This window comes from Trachypithecus francoisi, unplaced genomic scaffold (genome assembly GCF_009764315.1).
Source record: "Trachypithecus francoisi isolate TF-2019V2 unplaced genomic scaffold, Tfra_2.0 Lachesis_group16, whole genome shotgun sequence".
Lineage (NCBI taxonomy): Eukaryota > Metazoa > Chordata > Mammalia > Primates > Cercopithecidae > Trachypithecus > Trachypithecus francoisi.
This window is the reverse complement of record NW_022681461.1, coordinates 22534586-22557177: the sequence shown is the minus strand read 5'-3', so window position 1 is coordinate 22557177 and position 22592 is coordinate 22534586. Positions and strand designations below refer to the sequence as shown.

The 22592-nt window shown below is 38.6% G+C and overlaps 1 protein-coding gene across 3 annotated transcripts in view; it reads left to right on the top strand.

Moving 5' to 3' along the window:
• The window catches only part of OSTF1 (osteoclast stimulating factor 1), a 58499-nt gene extending 38674 nt beyond the window's left edge, over window positions 1–19825 (top strand). The window contains exons 3-10 of one of the 3 annotated variants that reach the window (XM_033237076.1): window positions 484–534; window positions 3267–3330; window positions 4466–4519; window positions 5945–6052; window positions 6993–7042; window positions 10169–10247; window positions 13452–13550; window positions 19296–19825. In XM_033237076.1, the coding sequence (XP_033092967.1) occupies window positions 484–534; window positions 3267–3330; window positions 4466–4519; window positions 5945–6052; window positions 6993–7042; window positions 10169–10247; window positions 13452–13550; window positions 19296–19354 (564 nt within the window). In that variant the 3' untranslated portion in view covers window positions 19355–19825. Of the gene's footprint in view, window positions 1–483; window positions 540–3266; window positions 3331–4465; window positions 4520–5944; window positions 6053–6992; window positions 7043–10168; window positions 10248–13451; window positions 13551–19295 lie in introns of those variants that run through there. The other 2 variants (XM_033237077.1, XM_033237078.1) reach the window with 2 other exon arrangements.
• Window positions 19826–22592: the final 2767 nt, after the last annotated feature.

The following is a 22592-nucleotide window of genomic DNA, read 5'->3' as shown; positions in this document are numbered from 1 at the left end:
AAAAAACAATTTTCAGTAGTGTTTTATTATATGGCTTATGTGCTGATTTAAGTGTATAAAACCACATTATTTATTTTATTTTTATTTTTTATTTTTTATTTTTTTTGAGACGGAGTCTCGCTCTGTCGCCCGGGCTGGAGTGCAGTGGCCGGATCTCAGCTCACTGCAAGCTCCGCCTCCCGGGTTCACGCCATTCTCCTGCCTCAGCCTCCCAAGCAGCTGGGACTACAGGTGCCCGCCACCTCGCCCGGCTAGTTTTTTGTATTTTTAGTAGAGACGGGGTTTCACCGTGTTCGCCAGGATGGTCTCGATCTCCTGACCTCGTGATCCGCCCGTCTCGGCCTCCCAAAGTGCTGGGATTACAGGCTTGAGCCACCGCGCCCGGCCTATTTATTAGAATATGATAGAATTTTGAATCTATATAATGATTATATTCTAATTCATGAAAAATCACGTGGAGTCAAACTTTTTTTTTTCTTCTAGCCAGATGAATTGTACTTTGAGGAAGGTGATATTATCTACATTACTGACATGGTAAGTCCACATAATATCTTGTAATACCACATATAAAGACTGTTTTATGTAGCTATAACATTGTAAGTTATTTAAATGTATATGTACATAGAAATACATATGTACAAGTCTGTTCATTTTAGCGCAGTTGATAGTAGCATAAGATTGAAAATAGACCTTATTTCCATCAATAGGAAAAGAGTTGAATAAGCTTTGGTCTATCCACAAACAGAATATTATACAGCTATAGAAGGAAATGGGGGAATATCTCTATATGCTATTATGAAGTAATTTAAGTGGGAAAAAAAGCAAAGTGAGAAAATGTAGATAGTATATCCTCACTTTTCTAGGAAAGGGTGAGAGTGTATGTGTACACACACACGCAGACACTTGTTTTTCTCAATTTCAAATAAAAAATTGAAAGATGAGTTGCGAAGTAAAATTTAGTTTTATTCTATGAAGAGTAAATATCCTTTCTCTAGGTGGAGGGAGGGAAATAGGGTATAATGGACATAGATGGAAGATAGACTTTTTGGAAAATTATACCTTGTTTTGTGGATTTGACTTTGAACTGATGTAAACCTTGACATAGTTAAAAATTGGAGTAAACAGCAATCCCTAAAAATTAAAAGCAGAATGAATCAAATGAACTTAATTGTACCCTGGTAATTGACATAACCACATAGAGAGGAAATATTCCAAGTTTAAAACTCAGCAATTTGACTGAACATCCATAGTAGAATATGGATATATATATGAAGAACATGTATATGAAGAACATATATATATATGAAGAATATATATATGAAGGACAAAAAGAACTGGCCAAAAAAGGGTAAATTGATTTAAATCATGCCCTTGTTTGGGAAATGTTGGTATTGCTAAGTCTGAGACTGTTGCATGTGTATTGTGATTTAGAGCAAATGAGTCATTAGGTCAGTGATGTTGCTAACGGATTTTCAGCATGGCGAAATGGATACACAGATGTAAGATTAATGACAGTTCAAGAAAAGCTCTGTATTCCTTCATCTGAATTGGAAGGATCACATTGTATTTTATCTAAAATAAAACGAACATATTCCCTGCTGTGTTCTTTGAAAGAGCCTAGGAAAAATGACCAACCCAATAATAATGTTATTTTTCCATTGGAATGAACAGGCTTCTTTGAGAAATGGCTAGCACCAAGTCAGGGGCAGCAGAGGCACAAGATAAACCCAGAACATCCTCTTATTAGAAACCATGGAAGCTCCCAAAGACAGTAGGGTCATAATGGAAGGACTTGGGAACTAACTTGAAGAGACTCCCACTGGCCAAAGATAGGACAATTTGAGCATCAATTAGGACAACAACTTCCAAGAATTGAAACACATTCAATACATTTAAATTTATGAGTTCCTAATGTTACTTCTGAACAAATCTCATTGGTCAGCATGAGAGAATGCTAGGAAACCAGGTTTTTAGTCTGACAACCGTTAAGGGGAAGAATCCCCATTTATTCTGTGTTTTCTTTATGAATTTCTTATCTGGGCAACATGAGAATTGAGGAGGAAGTTTTTGTTTGAAGAGGTATTCAGGTTATTTCAATGAAGAAGGAATGATAGAATTAGCATGTCACCATCTTGCAGCCCCTAGGAAATAGTGGATCCACAATGATCATCAAAGGCTACTAACATTATGAAAAGAAGCCGACTAGATAGTAGGCGTTTCCCAATGGAAGAAATCAGTACTGCCTAGGAAATAGCTTTGCCAAAAAACATTGAAGCTGAATCTAATTAAACCTCTAGAGCGAATGACCAATTTATAGGCAATACAGGGAACAGAGGAACATGTTTAATGATAACACAGGGATACAACAGGCAGAATCCATAGAGGTTGAAACTACAGGACAAACCAACTGGATTCTTCAACAAATATATTTCTAAGAGATAAAAAAGAATGGAGAGACAGCCTTTAGATTAAAAGATACTTAAAAGACAAATCAATCATATTGTATAGCCCTTATTTGAATCCCAAATTATGGGGCTGTTGGGAAATCTGAGTATTGACCTGGATATTTGATGATATTAAGGAATTATTGTTGGAAAAAACTTTTAAGCTGTGATAATGGCATTATAATTGCCTTTCAAAAAGTATGTATCTTTCCGCGATACATAATGAAATATTTACAAATGAAATAATATGTCTAGAATTTATTTTAAAATAATCCAGGAGGGGAGGGAGGTCGTGGGGGCATATATGAAACAATATTGATCATTAAGAAGTGATTTGTGCAGTTGGGAAGTGGGTATATATATAAGGTCATTACATTGTTCTTTTTTTTATAAGTTTAAATTTTTCTATAGTAAAAAGTTACCCCCAAAAAGAAGATAATATAAAGAGATCTTTAGAACTCCCTCCCCCATAAAATATATTATCTCGGAGCTAAGAGAAATGAAACTGTGGACACAAAATCATATAGCTAGTCTAAACTAGCGTAATTTGTTTTCTTCTGTTTCATATCATCTCTGATTTGTTTGTTTGTTGGGACTGTGTCATGAAACGTATTCCATTTGTCGCAGGCAGATGCACGTTTATTTGTAACTTACTGGTAAGGGAGACCGACACCCACAGCTAGGCTGTGAGGAAACTTGACAGTGTGGGTAGGGTTGACGGACCTTTTGTAGAACAGGTACTCCCTAGGAGCCAAACAATTTGAAAAGTGAATGAATGTAGTCTGGATTTCACACCGCTTCATTTAACTTTTCTTTTACCAGAGTGATACCAACTGGTGGAAAGGCACCTCCAAAGGCAGGACTGGACTAATTCCAAGCAACTATGGTAAGTGTTGCTGAGTGGTTTTACTTCAGCTATTCTTCGTTCACTTGGAATTTTTTGGGTCCTTGAGGCTTTTCTGCGTGCTGCTGTGGCTGAGAAGGCGATGGAGTCATTGTCAGTCTCGGACATTTTCCGTTCCATGAGCCTCCTGTTAATAAACTGGTCATGACTACCAGATGTGCTTGAGCCTGACTGTGTGACCTAAGAGAAAGCATTATAGCATTCTTAACCCAAGGTTTCCGAGGAAACGCTTATGGTTTTACTTTCTTCAGTTCTTAAAACAATTGTTAATGCTGATAAACTCAATCTTGCAGATCGTTTCTTAGACTAGCCCTTTCTTTTGTGATGGAGTCACGCGACCTTGTTAATTCATGTTCGGGGCAGTGAGGTTCATTAAATGCTTACTTATCATGGCAGTTTGGGGACCTTGAGAGATGAGACACACGGTTCCTGCCATGAAGCTGCTTCTAGCTGCAAGTGGGACAAATGGATAAAATACTTATTTAGTTGTCAGCAGAATAAACTCAAAAGAGCGCAGAACTGATAAACAAGGCTCCTGAGTTTTCATCCTTTTTCTTCCATTTCCTAATAACACTCCCTACTGATTCTAGGACAGCAGTGAACACACCTTCTTTAAGAGGCAGGTAGCTATGCTGATTGTTCTTTCTGAATACAGGAAGCAAAATATTCCCCCCCCCCATCTGCTCCTACATAGATACACACAAGAGACTCAAAATTACTTTTAGGCATCTTTAAAGCAGAGTGATCTACAAAATGTAGCAATGAACATCAAATTGCTTTCTTTTGCATTTTTGTGCTTTATTAAAGACTTGAATAATGTCAAGTATGCATTTAACTCAGGTATGCAAGTTTGTTTGTTTTTGTTTATACTTCCAGTTAATTACTATGTTATTGTTTTATTGCTTGGCTTCCTTTCCCGTAACACATCATTCAGCTTCATGTAATGCAATAACTATCCATTTGATTTTCTGTTACTTTTTATCCACATGAAGTAAAGGAAACGGTGTTGAAGGCCCTGGTACTCCGGAAGCTGGAGGACTGTGGTGAATGAGCAGCTTCAGTAAATCATTTGTGTGGCAATTCAACACTGGGCTAACACTTTTTATTTTCAATCTAGTGGCTGAGCAGGCAGAATCTATTGACAATCCATTGCATGAAGCAGCAAAAAGAGGTAGGTATACAGTACAGTAAAATGCACGGATTTCAGTTCGTTCTGACAAATGCATACACCCATGTCACCAACACTCAGATCAAGATCTGGAACATTTCTACCATCCTATAAAGTTCCCTTTGCACCTTCTCCGTTAAATCCCTGCCTTCCCCAGAGACAGTCTGTCCCAACATCTATTACCCTAGAGAAGTGTGATTTTAATTTTAAAATGTCAGTCAAGAAACACTGTTGTGGGGAGACCCAAGTCAAAAGACATGGTCTGTGACTTCCAAAGCTCAACATCTGGCAGGGGAGAGAGAGATGTAACAGATCATTAAAATATGGTATGATAAGTACAGCAATTGAAATGTGTTTAACGGGCTGTAGAGGCCAGGGTGGGTAACTGGAGGGCAGAAGAATAGAAGGGTCTGGTAGGTACAGCATTTAGGAGGGCACTGGTGTGGCGAGCACTTGGCCAGGGAGGGCATAACAATGGAGATGAACCTGGGGAGGATCCTTGACCAAACAACTGTCAATCTTGTCTTGGGCTTTATTCTGTAGATCAGTAGTCCTCAGCTAGGGCTGATTCCTCTTTCACAAACCCTGAGGATATTTGGCAATAACTGGAGACGTGTTGACTGTCATGACTGGAGGGATGTTACTGGCATCTTTTGGGGAGAGGCAGGGGTTGTTGCCACATATCCTACAGCACACAGCACCCCCACAATAAATCCAACCCCAAATGCCAATGGGGCTGCTGCCGAGAAACCTTGCTGTAGATAATGGGGAGTTTTTGTAAAGCCTCAGTGAGTTCCATTTCATTCAATTTTTAGATATTTTGGAAATCTGAATGTACACAAGGAAATTATTGGTTAGGATTGTGAAAAAGTAAAAGGACTAAACTGACATTTTAAAAATTCTTTGTAAATTAGATACTTGGGACATTAGCCTGAGGATTTTAAATTAATAGTTATAGTTTAGCATATAAGAGCAGCAGCTTTGAGTAGGTTATTTAGCCTTTCTTATAGGAGCTGAAGATGCATTGTAAATATGAATATGAATAGTATCTGCTTGTTTTTAGGTTTGATTGTGTTTTCCTCAATTTCCAGAATTTCACAAAGAAAAAATAATACATGTATACACACACACACACACACACACGTATATATATTTTAACAGAATAGAAATACCTTAAGTATACCCATTTAGGCAACTCTTCCCATTAACCTATCATTAGAAACATTGATGTTAATACTTTCCATTAATAAGCTGGAAGTCAAAATGTACCATAATAAATGCATTAATGGGCAGGTCTTAATTTACTACTTGCTGATTAATCCATTGCAAATGGAAATATATGCAGAATGAAACAATGACATTTATTTAAAAGCAAAATAAAAAGTGAAAGCTTTTTTTCTTGTGTTTTTGTAAATAAAATTCTTTCAGGCAACTTGAGCTGGTTGAGAGAGTGTTTGGACAACAGAGTGGGTGTTAATGGCTTAGATAAAGCTGGAAGCACTGCCTTATACTGGGCTTGCCACGGGGGTCACAAAGGTATTACATTTTGTTTGTTATATGTTTCTATGCTGCTGAAAATGTGTTTCACCTACGGGAGCCAGATTTACAAAAAATGAGAAAGAAAAAGCACTGGCTATTCTTTTTGAATCCTTTAGAACACCGGCCAAAAGCCTTGTTCCTGGAAGTTCTGTAGAACAGTGGGTAGAATGTGGTCGGCCAGTCTCTCCGCATGGGCCCCTGTCGCTTGAAAGACTGGACACTTCCTTTCCTCTCTCAGGCTTAGAAAGGTTACTGGAAAACAGCAGTAATATAAAAACAAAACCACTGTCTAATCTCACCGAAGAAAAGATCAGAATTGGCTCCCTAGCTTAGCTTTTCACAAGGTCTGCTTTTATGATTTGCATTTTAAGTTTAATGCAAATTATTGGATTCAAGAGAAAGCCAACCATTTGCCTAAGTTAGGGATTCCATTGATACTTTTTCTGTGATAATCAATAATAATGACAAAGTGAATTTTTAGATGTATTTTTTCCTGGCCAAAAATTTATCACCCACTGCTTTTCTACGTCTCTCTATAACAAAGGAAATAAACTCAACAACAATGAGAAATGAAGATCTCAACAAATTAAATAGCAGTGCCAAAGGAAAATTTGTAACTGTCTCCTAAAAAGAAGCCTATCTTATTTCAGCTAATAAACATGTTAGTTATATGAATGAAAAGTATTGTAATGAATATAAAAATATTCCTGTGTCATATGAAAATGCAAAAGCCAAAACTATTAGAAAAAGTGTATTTTCCTAAATAATTCCACTTTTTAGATTCTTAAGTTTTTCTGTTTTATAAATTTTACAAAATGTGTTAACATTTTCTTGAAGGTTCTTCTAAAGAATCTCGCTTTTATAAAATTATTGTACCTAGATTTGTCAGGCTTCTAATTTTAATTCTTAAAAAGTATCTTTTCTCTTTGAATTTCAGATATAGTGGAAATGCTATTTACTCAACCAAATATTGAACTGAACCAGCAGGTAAGACTGCTTATCTGAAAATCATTTAACACATACCTGCTTGTTCTCTTTAGTACAGAGCAACTTACAGGCATGTGAAGTATTGTAGTCAAAATACCGCAAGCACATAATTTAGAAATTATAATTGCACTAAAATTCAAATTGTCCACAGCCCCAAATGCCAAACCCACTCCTCCTCAGATGTCACTTTCAGCTTTTAGCTCTCTTCGTGTACTTACCTTTGTCTTACCAAGGAATAGGCTGACAGAGCTCTCTCTCCATGTGTTATCTTCATGTGTACTTTGGCCTCCTGTTGGGTATGTGAAGGGTTAAGCTTGTCACTGCCCCAGCTGTCATCTTTCAGCACCCCAGCACCCAGCCTGTCCTCTGCTCCTCAATGCACTTCATCACAGTTTTTGGTTATATTACTATATGACGTTTACTTCATTATGAATGTCTAAATAGTGTTCACTGCTTATATAACCTTTTTTTTTTGTTTCTGTACTTACTGACTTTTTAAAACTCATTTTTTGTTATCTCACTGTGACTTCTCTACTGTTTTATACAGTCTTGATATATAATACTTTTCCAAAATGTGTAAGATAATCAACAGCTTTCTTTTTTCTCCCTGGACTCATACTTACTGAAGTTCTCCATCATGCTCCAGGCTGAGCAACTTGGTCCCTGTGGCCCTTTGCTGACCTCCAGGGAACCCCGTCCATTCTCTGCCATGTTGCATCTTCATTTTTCTGGATCCCTTGTCTTTCTTTTGTCAGAGAACATCTTCAAGTAGATTCCTGAGAAAGAGAAGCTTGGGACTGATTATTTGATCAGAAGTCTAGGTCAAAAACAGTTTCCCTCAGAATTTTGAAGGCATGGCTCTGTGGCATTCTTGTTTCCAGGGTTGCTCTTGAGAGGTTTGGTGCCATTTTGATTCCCCTTCTTTTATGTATGATCTGCTTTTTCTCTTGCTAACAGTATTTACTTTATTGTTGGTGTTTTAACAATTTATGATGATGTGCCTTAGCGTTCATCTCTTCCCAATGATTATGATGAGCTCTTTCAGCCTGGAAAATTATCTTGTATTATTTCTTTTAGAGTTTTTATCTGACCCTTCTTTGTTCTTTTTGTTCTGGAATGCGTGTTAGTAGGATGTTGGACTTCTTGGATTGAACCTTCAGTTTTCTTAATTTTTCCCAGAGATATTCTCACCTGTTTTATTTTGATTATCTTTTTAGTTCCCCAGAGTTATGTATTAGTTTCCTATTGCTGCCTAGCAAACAACCACAGGCGTAGCAGCTTCCACTTTCTGTACGTCAGAATTCTGGGCATGGCATAGCTGCGTTCTCTGCTCAGGGTCTCCCAGGTGGAAATCAAGGTATTGGCTGGAGCTGGATTCTCATCTGGAGCTTGGGGTCTGCTTCCAAGTGTATTTAGGTTGTTGGAAGAATTGATTTTCTTGTGTCTGTAGTACTACTGAGGCCCTCAGCTTTTAGAGGCCGCCCCTCTCTGTAGACAGGTCACAGTATGGCTGCTTGCTTTCTTCCTCAAGGCCAGAAGGAGATTGTCTGTCTGCTGCTTCATCGTTTTTATTTTTTAAGGGCCCACCTGGTTAGGTCAGGCCCACCTGGGATAATGTCTCTTTTGATGAACTCAACATCCACTGACTAGAAACCTAATTACGGGAGTGATAGCCTATTACATTCACTGCTTTCACTCGCAGTCAGGAGGAGGGGGCCTATACCGGGGGCCAGGAACCTTGGGGGCCGTTCTTAGAATTCTGTCTGTTATGAGCTCTTATTTTACTCTGATTGTTACTTTTACGTAGTATCTTTTTATTGTTTCATGACACAATATGATCTTTTATCTTGCTGATATAATATTTATAACTTTTCAAACTGTATTTTTTGGCTATTCACTGTACTGTGTTTTTTCCCTTTGAGATCCATTTATTTTGTTTATTTTAGTCTTTCCTAAAATATTGTAGGCTTTCCACGAACACTTGATGTCATTATCTGTCCATTCATTATTATTTTTTAAATTTGAGATAGAGTCTCGCTCTGTCATCCGGGCTGGAGTATAGTGGCGCAATCTCAGCTCACTGCAACCTCTGCCTCTCGGGTTCAAGCTATTCTCCTGCCTCAGCCTCCCAAGTACCTGAGACTACAGGCCTGTGCCACCGGGCCTGGCTAATTTCTGTGTTTTTAAGTAGAGATGGGCTTTCACCATGTTGGCCAGGCTGGTTTGGAACTCCCTACTTCAGGTCATCCGCCCTCCTTGGTCTCCCAAAGTGCTGGGATTACAGGCATGAGCCACCATGCCTGGCCCTTATCCATTCATTTTTAAGTGTGATTGGAAGCTGTGTGTGCTTGGTGAGGCCTGCTGGCTGGTGGGCTCCTTCACAGGGCGATCTGGTGAGGTCCTGGCTGTTTCGCTAGGTGACACCCAAATGCTAATGAAAGTACACTCCTTCTCTCCCCTGCACATGGGACTGCACTGCTTCACCAGAGGAACCCTCCAGTCTCCTGCCTGGGGGTGTGTGCACACTGGGCAGTGGGGTACGTAAGGTACCTGAGAGAGGGGTCTTACTGTTCAGTCTGTAGGTTTTTTACCTAACCCTCAGCCTTTAGTTTTTGGCCTTTTGCTACCTTCTCTTGTACCTAGTGTTTATGAACTTGGAAACGATCAGGTTACTTTATTAACAAGTAAATCTGTCATCATTATTGGGTCATCTGGCAGCAAGAGAAGGGGAAGAGGTTCTGAGATTCTGCTTTTTATGAGTACTTTTAACCAGTATCTCTGATTTCCCACCAATGCCGCATATCTGCCCTAATACCTCCAGGAATCTCCAGTTCCTCATTTTTGCCAGGTTTCTGCATGTTCAAATCTGCTTGCTTCCTCCTGGGTCTCCCTCTGCAGGCATCTGCTTTTCAGCTCGTGCTCCACCAAGTCAGCTTGTACTCCTCCATCCAATTCCATCTCCCAAAAATGACTCCTCTCCCATCTCTTGAGTCTCCTTTTCTTTTCTCTTTGGAATTCTATAACTTCATTCCCATTTTAGGTTTAATTGGGTTAAACCTAAATTAGCATGTACTTTCAATCCACCCTCTATCTTAAAAATGGTACTTTCTCTTTTTATCACTATAGAACAAGTTGGGAGATACAGCTTTGCATGCTGCTGCCTGGAAGGGTTATGCAGATATTGTCCAGTTGCTTCTGGCAAAAGGTTTGTGCTGTGTATATCTGGTCTTTGCTTGCCCTGAAAAATAGTCTATATCAAATTATGCCATTTGAAATGGTAGGAAGAATAATAGTCTTATTTCAGAATAGGGTTTAACCTTTGCTCTGCCTGTATATTGTGGAGTAGTTATGATAAAATGAAATTATTGGGTGTTGGTTTGTGTTAGTTTTTAATATAAACTAAAACCATGGCAAGCTTTAACATTACATATATTACTTTTAGTAAGAACTGTATTGTACGTTTCTGCAGGATTATAGAGCCTTAGAAACAAAGAATGTGTGTGTACACATGTGTTGGGGAGATCCCGTCTGAGAAAGCTGTATAAGTAAAGTTGCGGAGGCCCCTGTTCTCACAGGGAAGTCTTGACGGATAAGCAAGAATGATGTGGCTGCAATGTCCTGCTTTGAGCTGAGCAGGTGCTAGATGTAAAGTGAACGAGAGAGGATATCTTGATCCCGTTTTTGTAAGTCAGAGGAAACAGTGAAGTTATAAACCGGCTATCCCTTTATCCATTTGTCCCACAAATATTAGTTTACTCTTAGAGAAGGCCAGGCAGACCACCCATACTGTACCCTAGTCCAGAAGCCTATCATATAGGATGCTTGAGTCCCCAAGACACTTGTCATGGAATTACCCTTATTAGGGATCCTCAGAGCAATATTGTGGGATATATGATAGGAATGGTTTAGATTTTAAGTATGCTGGTGATGTAAGCTCCAGGTCTAAAAGGCCAGACACTATGAGGATCACTCTAGGGCCCTGTCAAGGGTATGCTGAGGACTTTGATGTCTAATATGCCAGCCACTAGCCACGTGCACAACTGAGCCCTTTAAATGAGGCTATCTGAATTGAGATGTGCTATAAGTGTAAAATGCATACCAGATTTCAAAGACGTAGTGAAACAAAAAGTAAAACATCCCAGTAATTTTCGTGTTGGTTATGTGTTGAAATGATAGCATTTTAGATATGCTGGGTTAAATAAAATATATAATTAAAATTAATTTCACATTTTGCAAATGTGGCTATTAGAAAATTAAAAATTATATATGTGGATCACATTATATTCCTATTAGTGCTCATCTAAAAGGACCCAGGAAATGGTTGTGTTTCTTCTCTATCATCACTCTCTGAATATTTCCTGTTCTGATAGCAATCATGTCTATGAGCTCTAAAGTGTAATATAATATATGATTAGTCACAGAACTGTTAACCCTTAGGAGTTTTTGACCTGTAGCACACTGAGAGAATGAGGTTTCTTATATAACCCTACTGTGAATAGAACGATCTGCTTAGAGGAAAGATTTTGACACAAGATCATTATATTACTAATTAAACATACTCTTTTTTTTTTCTTGATGCAATATTTCTGTGCCTTTAAATTTGGGGACACTTCTTTCTTTCTTTTCTTTTTTTGAAACTTGGTTTCACTCTATGGCCCAGACTGGAATGCAGTGGCATGATCTCGGCTCACTGCAACCTCTGCCTCCTGGGGTTCGAGTGATTCTCCCAACTCAGCCTCCCAAGTAGCTGAAATTACAAATGTGCACCACCACACATGGCTAATTTTTGTAGAGACAGAGTTTCGCCATCTTACCCAGTGTGGTCTTAAACTCCTGAACACAAGCGTTCTGCCTGCCTCAGCCTCCCAAAGTGCTGGGATTACAGGCATGATGAGCTACTGTGTTGGCCTATTTTTGTTTATTGAAGGGGAAGTGGTTGCAAAAAAAAATGACACTTTCCTACACTGTGGCAGAAAGTATGAACTGATAATGCCTTCTATTTTTGGTTTTTGGTTTTTTTTGAGACTGAGTCTCGCTCTATTGCCCAGGTTGGAGTGCAGTGGTGCAATCTTGGCTCATTGCAGTCTCTGCCTCCTGGGTTCAAGTGATTCTCATGCCTCAGTCTACCAAGTAGCTGGGATTACAGGCATGTGCCACCATGCTTTGCTAATTTTTGTATTTTTAGTAGAGATGGGCCATATTGGCCAGGCTGGTCTTGAACTCCTGACCTCAAATGATCCACCCACCTTGGCCTCCCAAAGTGCTGAGATTACAGGCATGAGCCACCATGCTTGGCCTAAAGCCTTCTTGGAAAGCAATCTTAAAATCAGAGATGAAAAAGGAGATATTACAGCTGATACCACATAAATTCAGAGGATCATTAGAGACTAGTATAAAAAGCAATCTGGCAGTAGCTGGCAGAGTTTAAAATGGACTTAGCCTTACTTTCTAATACCACTTTTAGTAAACCATTCTTCAGAAATACATATGAACAAAGATGTTCAAGGATGTTCACTGGAGTATTTGAGATAATGAAAATTAGGAGTAGCCTAAGTACCCATCAATACAGGAGTAATTAAATTTCGGAGCATCCACAAAATGGAATACTTAAATGGTTGAGTTACAAATATGTGTATTGCTAAGAAAACAGTACCATTAGACATTAAGTTTTAAAAACATGAAATTACAGACCAATATGTGTAGTATGATTTTTGTGTCTATATCAATATGTGTATGAATGCATTGAGGCAAATAAGGGAGATAAGAACTCACGCCCACTTGTTAAGAATGGTTACCTTAGAAGCAGGTAGAAGATGAAGGGATGAAATGGGACTTGTGCTTTTGTTCAGCATACATTTGTATTTTTGAATCCTTAACAATGCAAATGTATTTATGAATTCTGATGTAATTTTGAACACAATAAAGGCAAAGGACAAGTGGGTAGAAGATGGCTTATGGGAATAATGAATTGCCTCTTGGTTTTATGTGTTGCTATTCTGCTAATTTGCATGAGAACCTACTTACAGATATAAAATATTAATTCCCTCAAGCACTACCCACTTGGTCTTTTCTAAAGACCCTCTTGAGTTAAAGAGGAAGCAAAGGGCTCATTGAAGTTAAGCCCCACAGGGACCATAAACTCCTCACTGAAAAGTTCACATGCAATTCTAAAGGGACTCGAAGGGAAAGGCTCGGAATTAATTGTTATCACAGGTGCGGCAACAAGCTTCCTGATTAAAGATGCCAAATATACTGCATGAGAAAGTTTATTGTTTTGAGAACGTTTACTTCTGGGCCAGAGTTGTTCACTAGTTTGTTTTGCCAAAAGTGGTTAGCTATGGGGAGAGAGGATTGGCTACTACTGTATAGTCTTCAAAGACACCTAATTGATTTTTCTTGTGTTGGGAAGGTGCTAGAACAGACTTAAGAAACAATGAGAAGAAGCTGGCCTTTGACATGGCTACCAATGCTGCCTGTGCATCTCTCCTGAAAAAGAAACAGGGAACAGGTATTTGTTTTAAACCCTTCTTTCTTCTCTGGTGCCCCATAACTAAGATTTATTAACTTAGAATTGCACAAAAGAAATAAACTCAGCCGAGTGCAGTGACTTATGCCTGTAATCCCAGCACTTTGGGAGGCCAAGGCAGGAGGTTCACTTGAGCCCAGGAGTTGGAGACCAGCCTGAGCAACAAAGTGAGACCCCATCTCTACAAAAAGTATAAAAAATTAGCCAGACATCGTGGTATGGGCCTGTAGTCCCAGCTACTCAGGAGGCTGAGCTGGGGGATCACTTGAGCCCTGGGAGGTTGAGGCTGCAGTGAGCTGTGATCATACCACTGCATTCCAGCCTGGGTGAGAGCAAGACCATATCTTAAAAAAACAAAACAAACAAACAAAAAAAAATAAACTCTTCAGATGATTCTAAAGTTTGTTTCTATATCCTTGATCTTAATCAGAACCCCCAAAATAGGATACCCTCAATGAAACAGAAATTAGACGAGAAACATAATCTTTTACCTTTATTTTGTGCTTCTTTTATTCTTTGCAATCAAGTTCTAATCACCTTGCTTTCCATTACAGTCCTTTTCAGAGAACGATTGTCTTCATTCCTTCATTTCAATATGTATTTATGAGTAATTATCACTAAATTTTTTAAAATAATATTTGATAGCTCCATGATTATATTTTGTTTCTATTTTAAATGAGGATATCAATAAAATGTAATCAAAATTATTCTAGACTTTGCTAAATATTTTGGACTTTATTCATAGTACTATGGGTGGTTTTTTAAAATAGAGTTTAGGTGTACATTATTATTATTTTTTTAGATGGAGTCTTGCTCTGTTGCCCAGCCTGGAGTGCAGGGGTGCAGTCGTAGCTCACTGCAGCCTCAAACTCCTGGGATCAAGTGATCCTCCCATCTCAGCTTCCTGAGAAGATGGGACTACAGGCATGTGTCATCATGCCCAGCTTTTTTTTTTTTAATGTAAAGATAGGGGTCTTGCCATGTAGTCCAGGTTGGTCTCGAACTCGTGGACTCAAGCCATCCTCCCGCCTCAGCCTCCCAAAGCACTGGGATTACAGGCGAGAGCCACCAAAAGGTGCCCGGCCTCCTTTTGTTCTTTATTCTAGATATGTCTTTGTTCCAGATTTCTTTACTTTTTTTTAACTTCAATTTGAATATAGTGTAAACTGTTAATCAGTTGGTATTCCTTAATTAAGCCATGAGAACTCACTGGCAGTGCAAGCCTTTCTTTAAAGTAATTCCTCGTGGATAGATGGAGATGGGTTCTACTAAGGGAATGAGAAAGTATCAGCTGAGCTGGTGCTCCCCAGCTACATTATGATGGAGAAGCCATATTTGCATCTGTGTGAGAGACATACTTCTGCTTGAGGTTGACCTCTTACTCCTTGCTGCCTTGATTGGGTCAGGAAGTAGGACTCTGGCCTAACTTCCTTTCTCTGCCACTGACTTCCTGTTGTGTGGCTACCCTTAGCCTGTCCTGACCAAAGAGTAAGGCTTCATATGACCTGAAGGTACCAGAGTCTCATGCATGCTATGAGCTCCATTTTGATAGACAAGGCATATACCAAACTTTCTTAGACCCCAGAGAGCTTACCCAGAAGCCTTACTCAGGAGTAGTTTGAGTAGAGGAAAGCAGGGGATGAGCCTTTCTGTAGCCTTTGTAGAACAGTGCTGGGAGGCAGGTACTCTTTTCTCTGTGTACCCCAAGTGTGTTTAGTCTACCTTCCTAAATTTGAACTGATTAGGTAATGGATTCATTAATGAGGTAATCTTAGGGCCTGGCAGACAGAGCCAAGAAATGAGTTTTTATATTTCAGTTTTCATGTTACTTTTAAAATGTTTTTTCTTGCTTCATTTCCCCAATTATACAGTTAAAAAAAAAAAAAAAAAAGCTTTAATTTGTATATTGATCCTCATTGGAATAGGTTTGGACTATTTGGCCATAGAGTTAATTGTCAGCATGAACTCTTAAGTTGGAAAAGGTATATTCTGATATTGTTGTCCTTTTTTTTTTTTTTTTTTTTTTTTGAGACAGTCTCACTCTGTCACCCATGCTGGAGTGAAGTGACACGATCTCAGTTCACTGCAACCTCCGCCTCCCGGGTTCAAGTGATTCTCCTGCCTCAGCCTCCTGAGTAGCTGGGATTACAGGCATGCGCCACCACACTGGCTAATTTTTGTATTTTTAGTAGAGATGGGGTTTCACCTTTTGTCCAGGTTGGTCTCGAACTCCTGACCTCAAGCAATCTGCCTGCTTTGGCCTCCCAAAGTGCTGGGATTACGGGTGTGAGTTGCTGTCTACTTTTGGAAGCACAGTGTGGATTTTTTAATAGGTACAAAAATTCACATGTTGTAGTTACTATGGAAGATAACTAGGATATAGGGCTGGGGGTTATACTCAAGAGTTGAGCCCTTTAAAATTTTTTCCAACTTTTAAAAATTTGAGTATAATTTACATTAAGTAAGTACATAAATCTTAAGCATACAGCTTGATGAAATTTTTTTACACCACAACCACAACCCAGATGAAGCTAGAGAACAGTTTCCACACGCCACCCTCATGCCTCCCACACTCCTCCCTCAGTGTCTTCTGCTTCTCTCACCATAGATTAGTTCTGCCCGTTTGTGAATTTTATGTAAATGGAATCAAACAGTATGTACTTTTTGTGACTGACCTCTTTTCATTTACATTATGTCTGTGAGATTCATCTGTGTGCCTGTGTTTATTTCTCCATCATTTATTTATTGTTTGTATGTTTGTTGGTTGGTCTTAAGTGCTGGTTCTTGATTTGAGATGTGTAAACCCAGGGTGATAGGATTGAGTTAAAATGAACGTGAGCTAGGGAAGGATGGCAGTGCTGCAGGAAGAGACATTCCCATGCATGCTACGCCGAATTGGGCTATGAAGAGATACAGCTTATTAAACAACGCCTGACCATGTGAGAGGTTTCCTGAGAAAACTGCCTCAGAACAGTTCATGAAAGGAGAGAAGGAGAAATAATTTATTTGCCTGACTTGTTTCTGTCTTTTGATGACCACTCAGTCAGAGTCTGCACCGTGGCAAATCATCCTCTCTTTTTAATAGGAGAAGTGAGAATAAAATAAAGAACAGAAGTAACCATCTGAGGACACAGAATATGGGCAGACCTTAGGATAGCAAAGTAGAAGGGGAAAGAGTTTTCCTATTTGTCTCTCAGGCTTTAGCTTAGAAAGCTACATTTTACCAAGTTGACATGAAGTCCTGAAGTTCCTGGGTGTGTTTTGGGGGAGAACAAAATATATTCCTCCCAGTTCTTGTGAACTCCTCTTGAGGAGAGTGGAGAAAAATAGAGTCAACCTGGAGACTTCCAGTAGCTTGGAAGCTGGTGTGAAGTCACTGAAACATGGCCAGGTGTGGTTTCTCACACCTGTAATCCCAGCACTTTGGGAGGCAGGGAGGATTGCTTGCATCAAGGAGTTCAAGACTAGCCTGGACAACATAGTGAGATGACATCTCTACAAAAAAAAATTTAAAATTAAGCTGAGTGTGGTGGTACACGCCTGTAGCCTCAGCTACTTGGGAGGCTGAGGTGGGAGGATCGCTTGAGTCCAGGAAGTTGAGGCTGCAGTGAGCCATGATTGCACCACTGCACTGCAGCCTGGGTGAGATCCAGAAAAGAGACCTCCGTTCTTTCCTTCTCTCTCTTGCAAGATAAATCAGCTTTCACCTCCCTTGTACTGATCATCCCTTCTCCTTTTCTTTTTCTTAACAATCATTTTCCAAAACCTGTAAACATGAAGACTTTTTTTTTAAAAAAAAAGAGCATTAGCATACCTAAAAAAATAATTCCTTAATATCATCAAATATCTTGTCCTTGTCCAAACTTCCATTTTCTCATACATCTTTGTTTGTTTTTACTTATTTATTTACTTATGGTTTATTTACGTCAGGATTTACATAAGGTCAGTTTGTGGTTGGTAGATATATCTCTTTATTTTTTAAGCAATAGTTCCTTTCCCTCCCCTCTTGCCCCTTTTTAACCTTACCATTTATTTATTAAAGAAACTGGGTCAACTCACTTGAATTTCTCATTCTGGACATTGCTGACTACATTCCCATGGTGTTATTTGTCATGTTCCTCTATCCTTTAAGTTTTTGTCAATTGGTGTTAGATTTAGAGGTTTGATCCAGTTTAGATTCATTCTTCCATCCATTTATCTATCTATCTATCTATCTATCTATCTATCTATCTATCTATCTAATCTATCTATCTATCTAGAGGTTTGAAGCAATTTAGGTTCTATCCATCTACTTACCTACCTATCTACCTATGTATCTAGCTAGCTAGCTAAAGGTTTGATCCAATTTAGGTTCAGTCAGTCAGTCTGTCTATCCATCTGTATGTCTGCCTGCCTACCTACCTAATCATGTTTCTTTCTTGGGAGTAGAAAGAATAATAGGTCATACAGAATATTGTGGTTTTTTTGTCAGGGGCACATGATACGTGGTTGTCACTCTTCCTGTGATGTGACATCTATTGATGATCGTTGCCTAGATCTGTTACTAAACAGCACAAAATGATAATATTCTAATTAAATCACTTCTTTCTGAGTTACTAGCTGGAATATAAAGAAAAGTTTTCCCGCATCAATTGTTTTGTTACACAGTGGAATAGTTAATGTAGCAAGGGTGGGATAAATGCTGGATTTTTGCCCTTTATTTAAGAGTTTTTAAAAAATAAGCTGGTCTCTGTCATCCTCCAAAGGGTGAAAAATGAGTTCTTTTTGGTGTGCATTTATGCGCTTTAATCCATTCCAATTAGTAGCTTTATCAATAGCCCATCTTTGGCTAGTGGAGGCCTCTTTAAGTTGAATCTCAGACCCTTTCACATGATGCTGTCTTTTATAGGATCCTTACTTTATGGCATGACTAGGGTTCTAGGTCCATCTCTTACACTTCCTGCCCCATACTTGGAACTGGTCATATGTATGGTAAGCTTCAGAGATGTGATACTTACAGACCATGATGATCTGGGTGCTGAAACATATATTTATTGAACTTCAACAATGTGCCTGTGTTTGCATTCTGTTTTTCCCACTAAAATTATACTTGGGGTAATCTGTTGTTATAGGAATTTGACTAGACAGTTGAAGAGGTGACAGTGAAAGATCAGATGTCTTCCTTTCAAGTCCTGTTCAAGGATGCTTGAACATTTGATGGAGTCTAGCTCTTTCTATTTTAAAACTTTTTCCCCCTATTTCAGCCTTTTGCTTTATTGTCGGTGTTTTCTACATTGAAATTGAAGCTTCTTTGTTTTCATTCTTTCTTTTCCTTTTTTCCCTTCAGTAGTTAACTTCCTAACCCGTGACCTTGCCTTTAGGAAAGACCTCAGGCTGTCACTGGGAGAGGAGGTTGGAAGCGCAGTTGTCAGACTGGAGTGCTGCTGCTGGTGTGTCATGTTGGTCGTGGTGCCTGTGGCTGGGCCTTTCTGTTGGAAATGGATGCCTGGCACCTAGGGCCAAAACTCTTCTGCATGACTGTGGAACCAACACATCGTCAGCCTCTGTGGCAACAGAAACTTAATGGTTAGGCTGAAAATCTAAAGCAGAGAAAGATCCTCAGGGAAAGTCCAATCCATGGGTCAGATGGAAGATTCTGTTCTAATTTAAGAGCTCTGAAAATGAAAAACTAAAATCTGAGCAGTTTATAATTTCCCTATTTTGCTTTTCCCCTCCTCTTTCTTTTAGATGCAGTTCGAACATTAAGCAATGCCGAGGACTATCTCGATGATGAAGACTCAGATTAATTCCTTTCTGGAGCTTTGAGATCTAAAACTTCTGTTGCTTTTGCCATTCCAAAACTTTGTCTTTGCCAGAAAACTGTTGGTAACTATAAAGAAAAGTATATATGAACACGGCAGTGTTGCACTGTGTTTGAGTAGCACGTGTAAATGAATATGAATTGTTCCCACCTTTGGCTTGCCAATAAGTGACTGGATTCTTGGCTGTATAAAATACATTTGTGTTCACCAGAGTAGAACAAGAAGAGATTATTTCTATTTATCAAGCTAAAGGAATTTTAAGATTTTTTTGTCTTTAAAACAAATCAGGATTTTTTTTTTCTTTTTTTTTTTTAGTTAAAGTGCTTTACCTCAATGGTTGAGATATTTTGAATGGATTTTTTAAGGGGGAAAAATGCTTATTATAATAATAAACCAAAATACTTAACAGAAAATCGTCAGCTATTCTGACAAAAATAAACATTTTGAGAGACTTTATTCCTTTTGTCTGTTTCTGTGGTATCACTCGTTGTCACTAAGTAAAGCTTTTTATATTTAGGTAAGAACTGATTTTATTTTTTAAATTATATCTAATATTTATTAGCACAGAAGGAATAATGAGAGCCACATTTTAGTTCAACTTCTTGTGTCAGCTTTGATCAAAGTCAAGACAATAATCATTGAGAAGGTGCATGTCTAATAAAATAGGTAAATTTAATAATTATGAGACGTCCAGTTTTTATCTCCAAGATTGTATTTAGAGTGGAGAAACCCAACAACTCTAAATCATTAGAGTTTCTCTAAGATTTGAAAGGTTAAAAAAATTTATTTCCTTATGTTAGATGCCATGCTTTTCCATATGGAGTAGTCAGGAACCATGAAATTTTTTGCATTCAGTTTTTTTAATAACATTTGTTTTCTCACAGTATGGATCTAGTTCATAATGATTCAGATTCTTTTGCTGAAACACAATTAACATTGCAGGGAGCCTTCTGTACTACTGCCAGGACACTTCTTTGGCATTCTAATTTGGTATCAATACAGTGATGATATTAAAAATGATATGGATTAGAATTTGCCTGGAATCCTGGCCCTAGGTCCAAAAGTATATTTTGCATGACTTCAATGCTACTTTCAAAAAACACGTTGTTGAAGAGAAGGAAATGTGTGAAGAAGGAAGTGGGTTAGCTCAGGAAATGAATAACTGCCTCTATAAGAGTTTATTCTGTGACTGTTTGGTTTTTCTCTCTGTGGGAGCCTTGAGAAACGATGCCCAGAGAAGCCCATTTGAGGTCTTTCAAACCCCCCCAACTAAATTTTAGTAGAAGGGAATCTGTACCACTAGTAACAGCAAAGTATGAACACAAATTCTGGCACCAACGAAAGAGGGCATTTTATTCTTAAATACGTTATTAAATTTGATGTAACCAGTTATATTTCTTCTTAAACATAAACTTGAAGATGTGAAATTCTTCCTGAAATTGTATCTATTCCCATAGATCCTTTAAGATTTTTCTTTAAAATGGGGCTTGTTTCTTAACAAAAAGCTTTTAGAGAACCCTGTAACTTTTTATTCTTCTATACTTTGGGCGGGAGTAATTGGGATGGATTTCAACTAAAGACACTTAATTTTTAAAACATGGGCAGAAATAATACAGCTTGTGTGGTTATAGACAGTGTTTATCAAAATACCGTGTACTTGCTTTGGATACATTATTTGTGTATCTGAGGGACAGAATAGTGGAGGTCTCACTATCATTGTTTTTAACATTAGCAAACTTAAGAGAATTTTAGAAAGTTGGACAACTATAGTTTTTTTGAAGATGAGGAGAGTACTTAGCTATGTGCATGAATTTTTGGTGAAACAGGACAACTCATTTAGTTGTGGCTAAAACTCCACTGGATTTTTTTTTTTGATTTGTTTCTTGTTTGTTCAGCCTGGCTAATCCGAGCTTTCTCAGAGATTGTTTAGTGCTGAACTCAGCAACAAAAATCAGTTCTAGGAATTTGCCACTGCTCTGACTGTGCAGAGGAGAGCTTTGATTATGTTTTGGAAATAACTTCAGAGGTTTTGCTGTAATCTGAGCTTGCTGACAGTCACTGTGGCCTGAACTCCTTTCTAGCGGTTACACCCTTTAAATAGGAAATGCCTTCCAGCTACTTGGGCAGTGTGATACTTGTTTAGTTGTAGGCCCGGGAGCCTCATGCAAAGAAAAATTCTTAGCAGGGGTTCCCATTTCAGTTTTCTTTCTGAGCTGTTCTGTTGCACATTTTGTTGTTGGGCTGACATGTATTACCTCATCTCTTTTTGAGCCCCCATGGCTCCTCTTTTCAGTAGATTAATTATGTTATTGCCCAAAGGGAAATGTTGAACAAAGCAATGGCGACTCCATTTTATTAATCTTAAAAAAACCTGGAAATAGACTGGGTGTGGTTGGCTCACGCCTGTAATCCCAAGCACTTTGGGAGGCTGAGGCGGGAGGATCACCTGAGGTCAGGAGTTTGAGACCAGCCTGGCCAACATGGTGAAACCCTGTCTCTACTAAAAATATATATATTGAAAAAGTAGCTGGGCATGGTGGCGGGTGCCTGTAATCCCGTCTGTTTGGGAGGCTGAGGCAGGAGAACTGCTTGAACCCGGGAGGTGGAGGTTGCAGTGAACCAAGATTGCGCCATTGCACTCCAGCCTGGTCAACAGAGAGCAATTCCGTCTCAAAAAAAAGGAAATAATGCTGAAAATGAAATTTTAGGTAATTTGCCGATAATTCTAAAGATGGAAATGTAATTTTTCCACATAAGCCTTCTTCATATTTTTTACTATGTAGAGGTTCTGATTGACTAATTTTCTCATTGTGAGCACTATATTTATCATCTTTGTAAATGATTTCTTTTCTGATAGGCTATGGAAGCTAACATTTACATCTGATCATCTGCATTCCCTGTTGACTCAGACTGTGTATTTTTTGTCTTGATTTTTATGTTGTAAACATGTACATAGCAGGAAAAGATTGTATAGCCAAACTTTGAAGTGTCCAAATACTAAAAGTTGAGGTTTTAGTGGGAGAAGTATTGTAAAAGATTCTGTTGCAAATATAGCTTTGGTGAACAGTTTTCTTATGTGCAGGAAAAATTGCAGACCACAAATTTATGGCTTCTGTTTCCTTATTTCTCAATAACAAACTTTTACATCTGCCCCTCCCTTAAAATGACATGAAATTAAATACAACTACCGTTTAGGAAATGTCTACTCTGCCAGTGTCTGTGT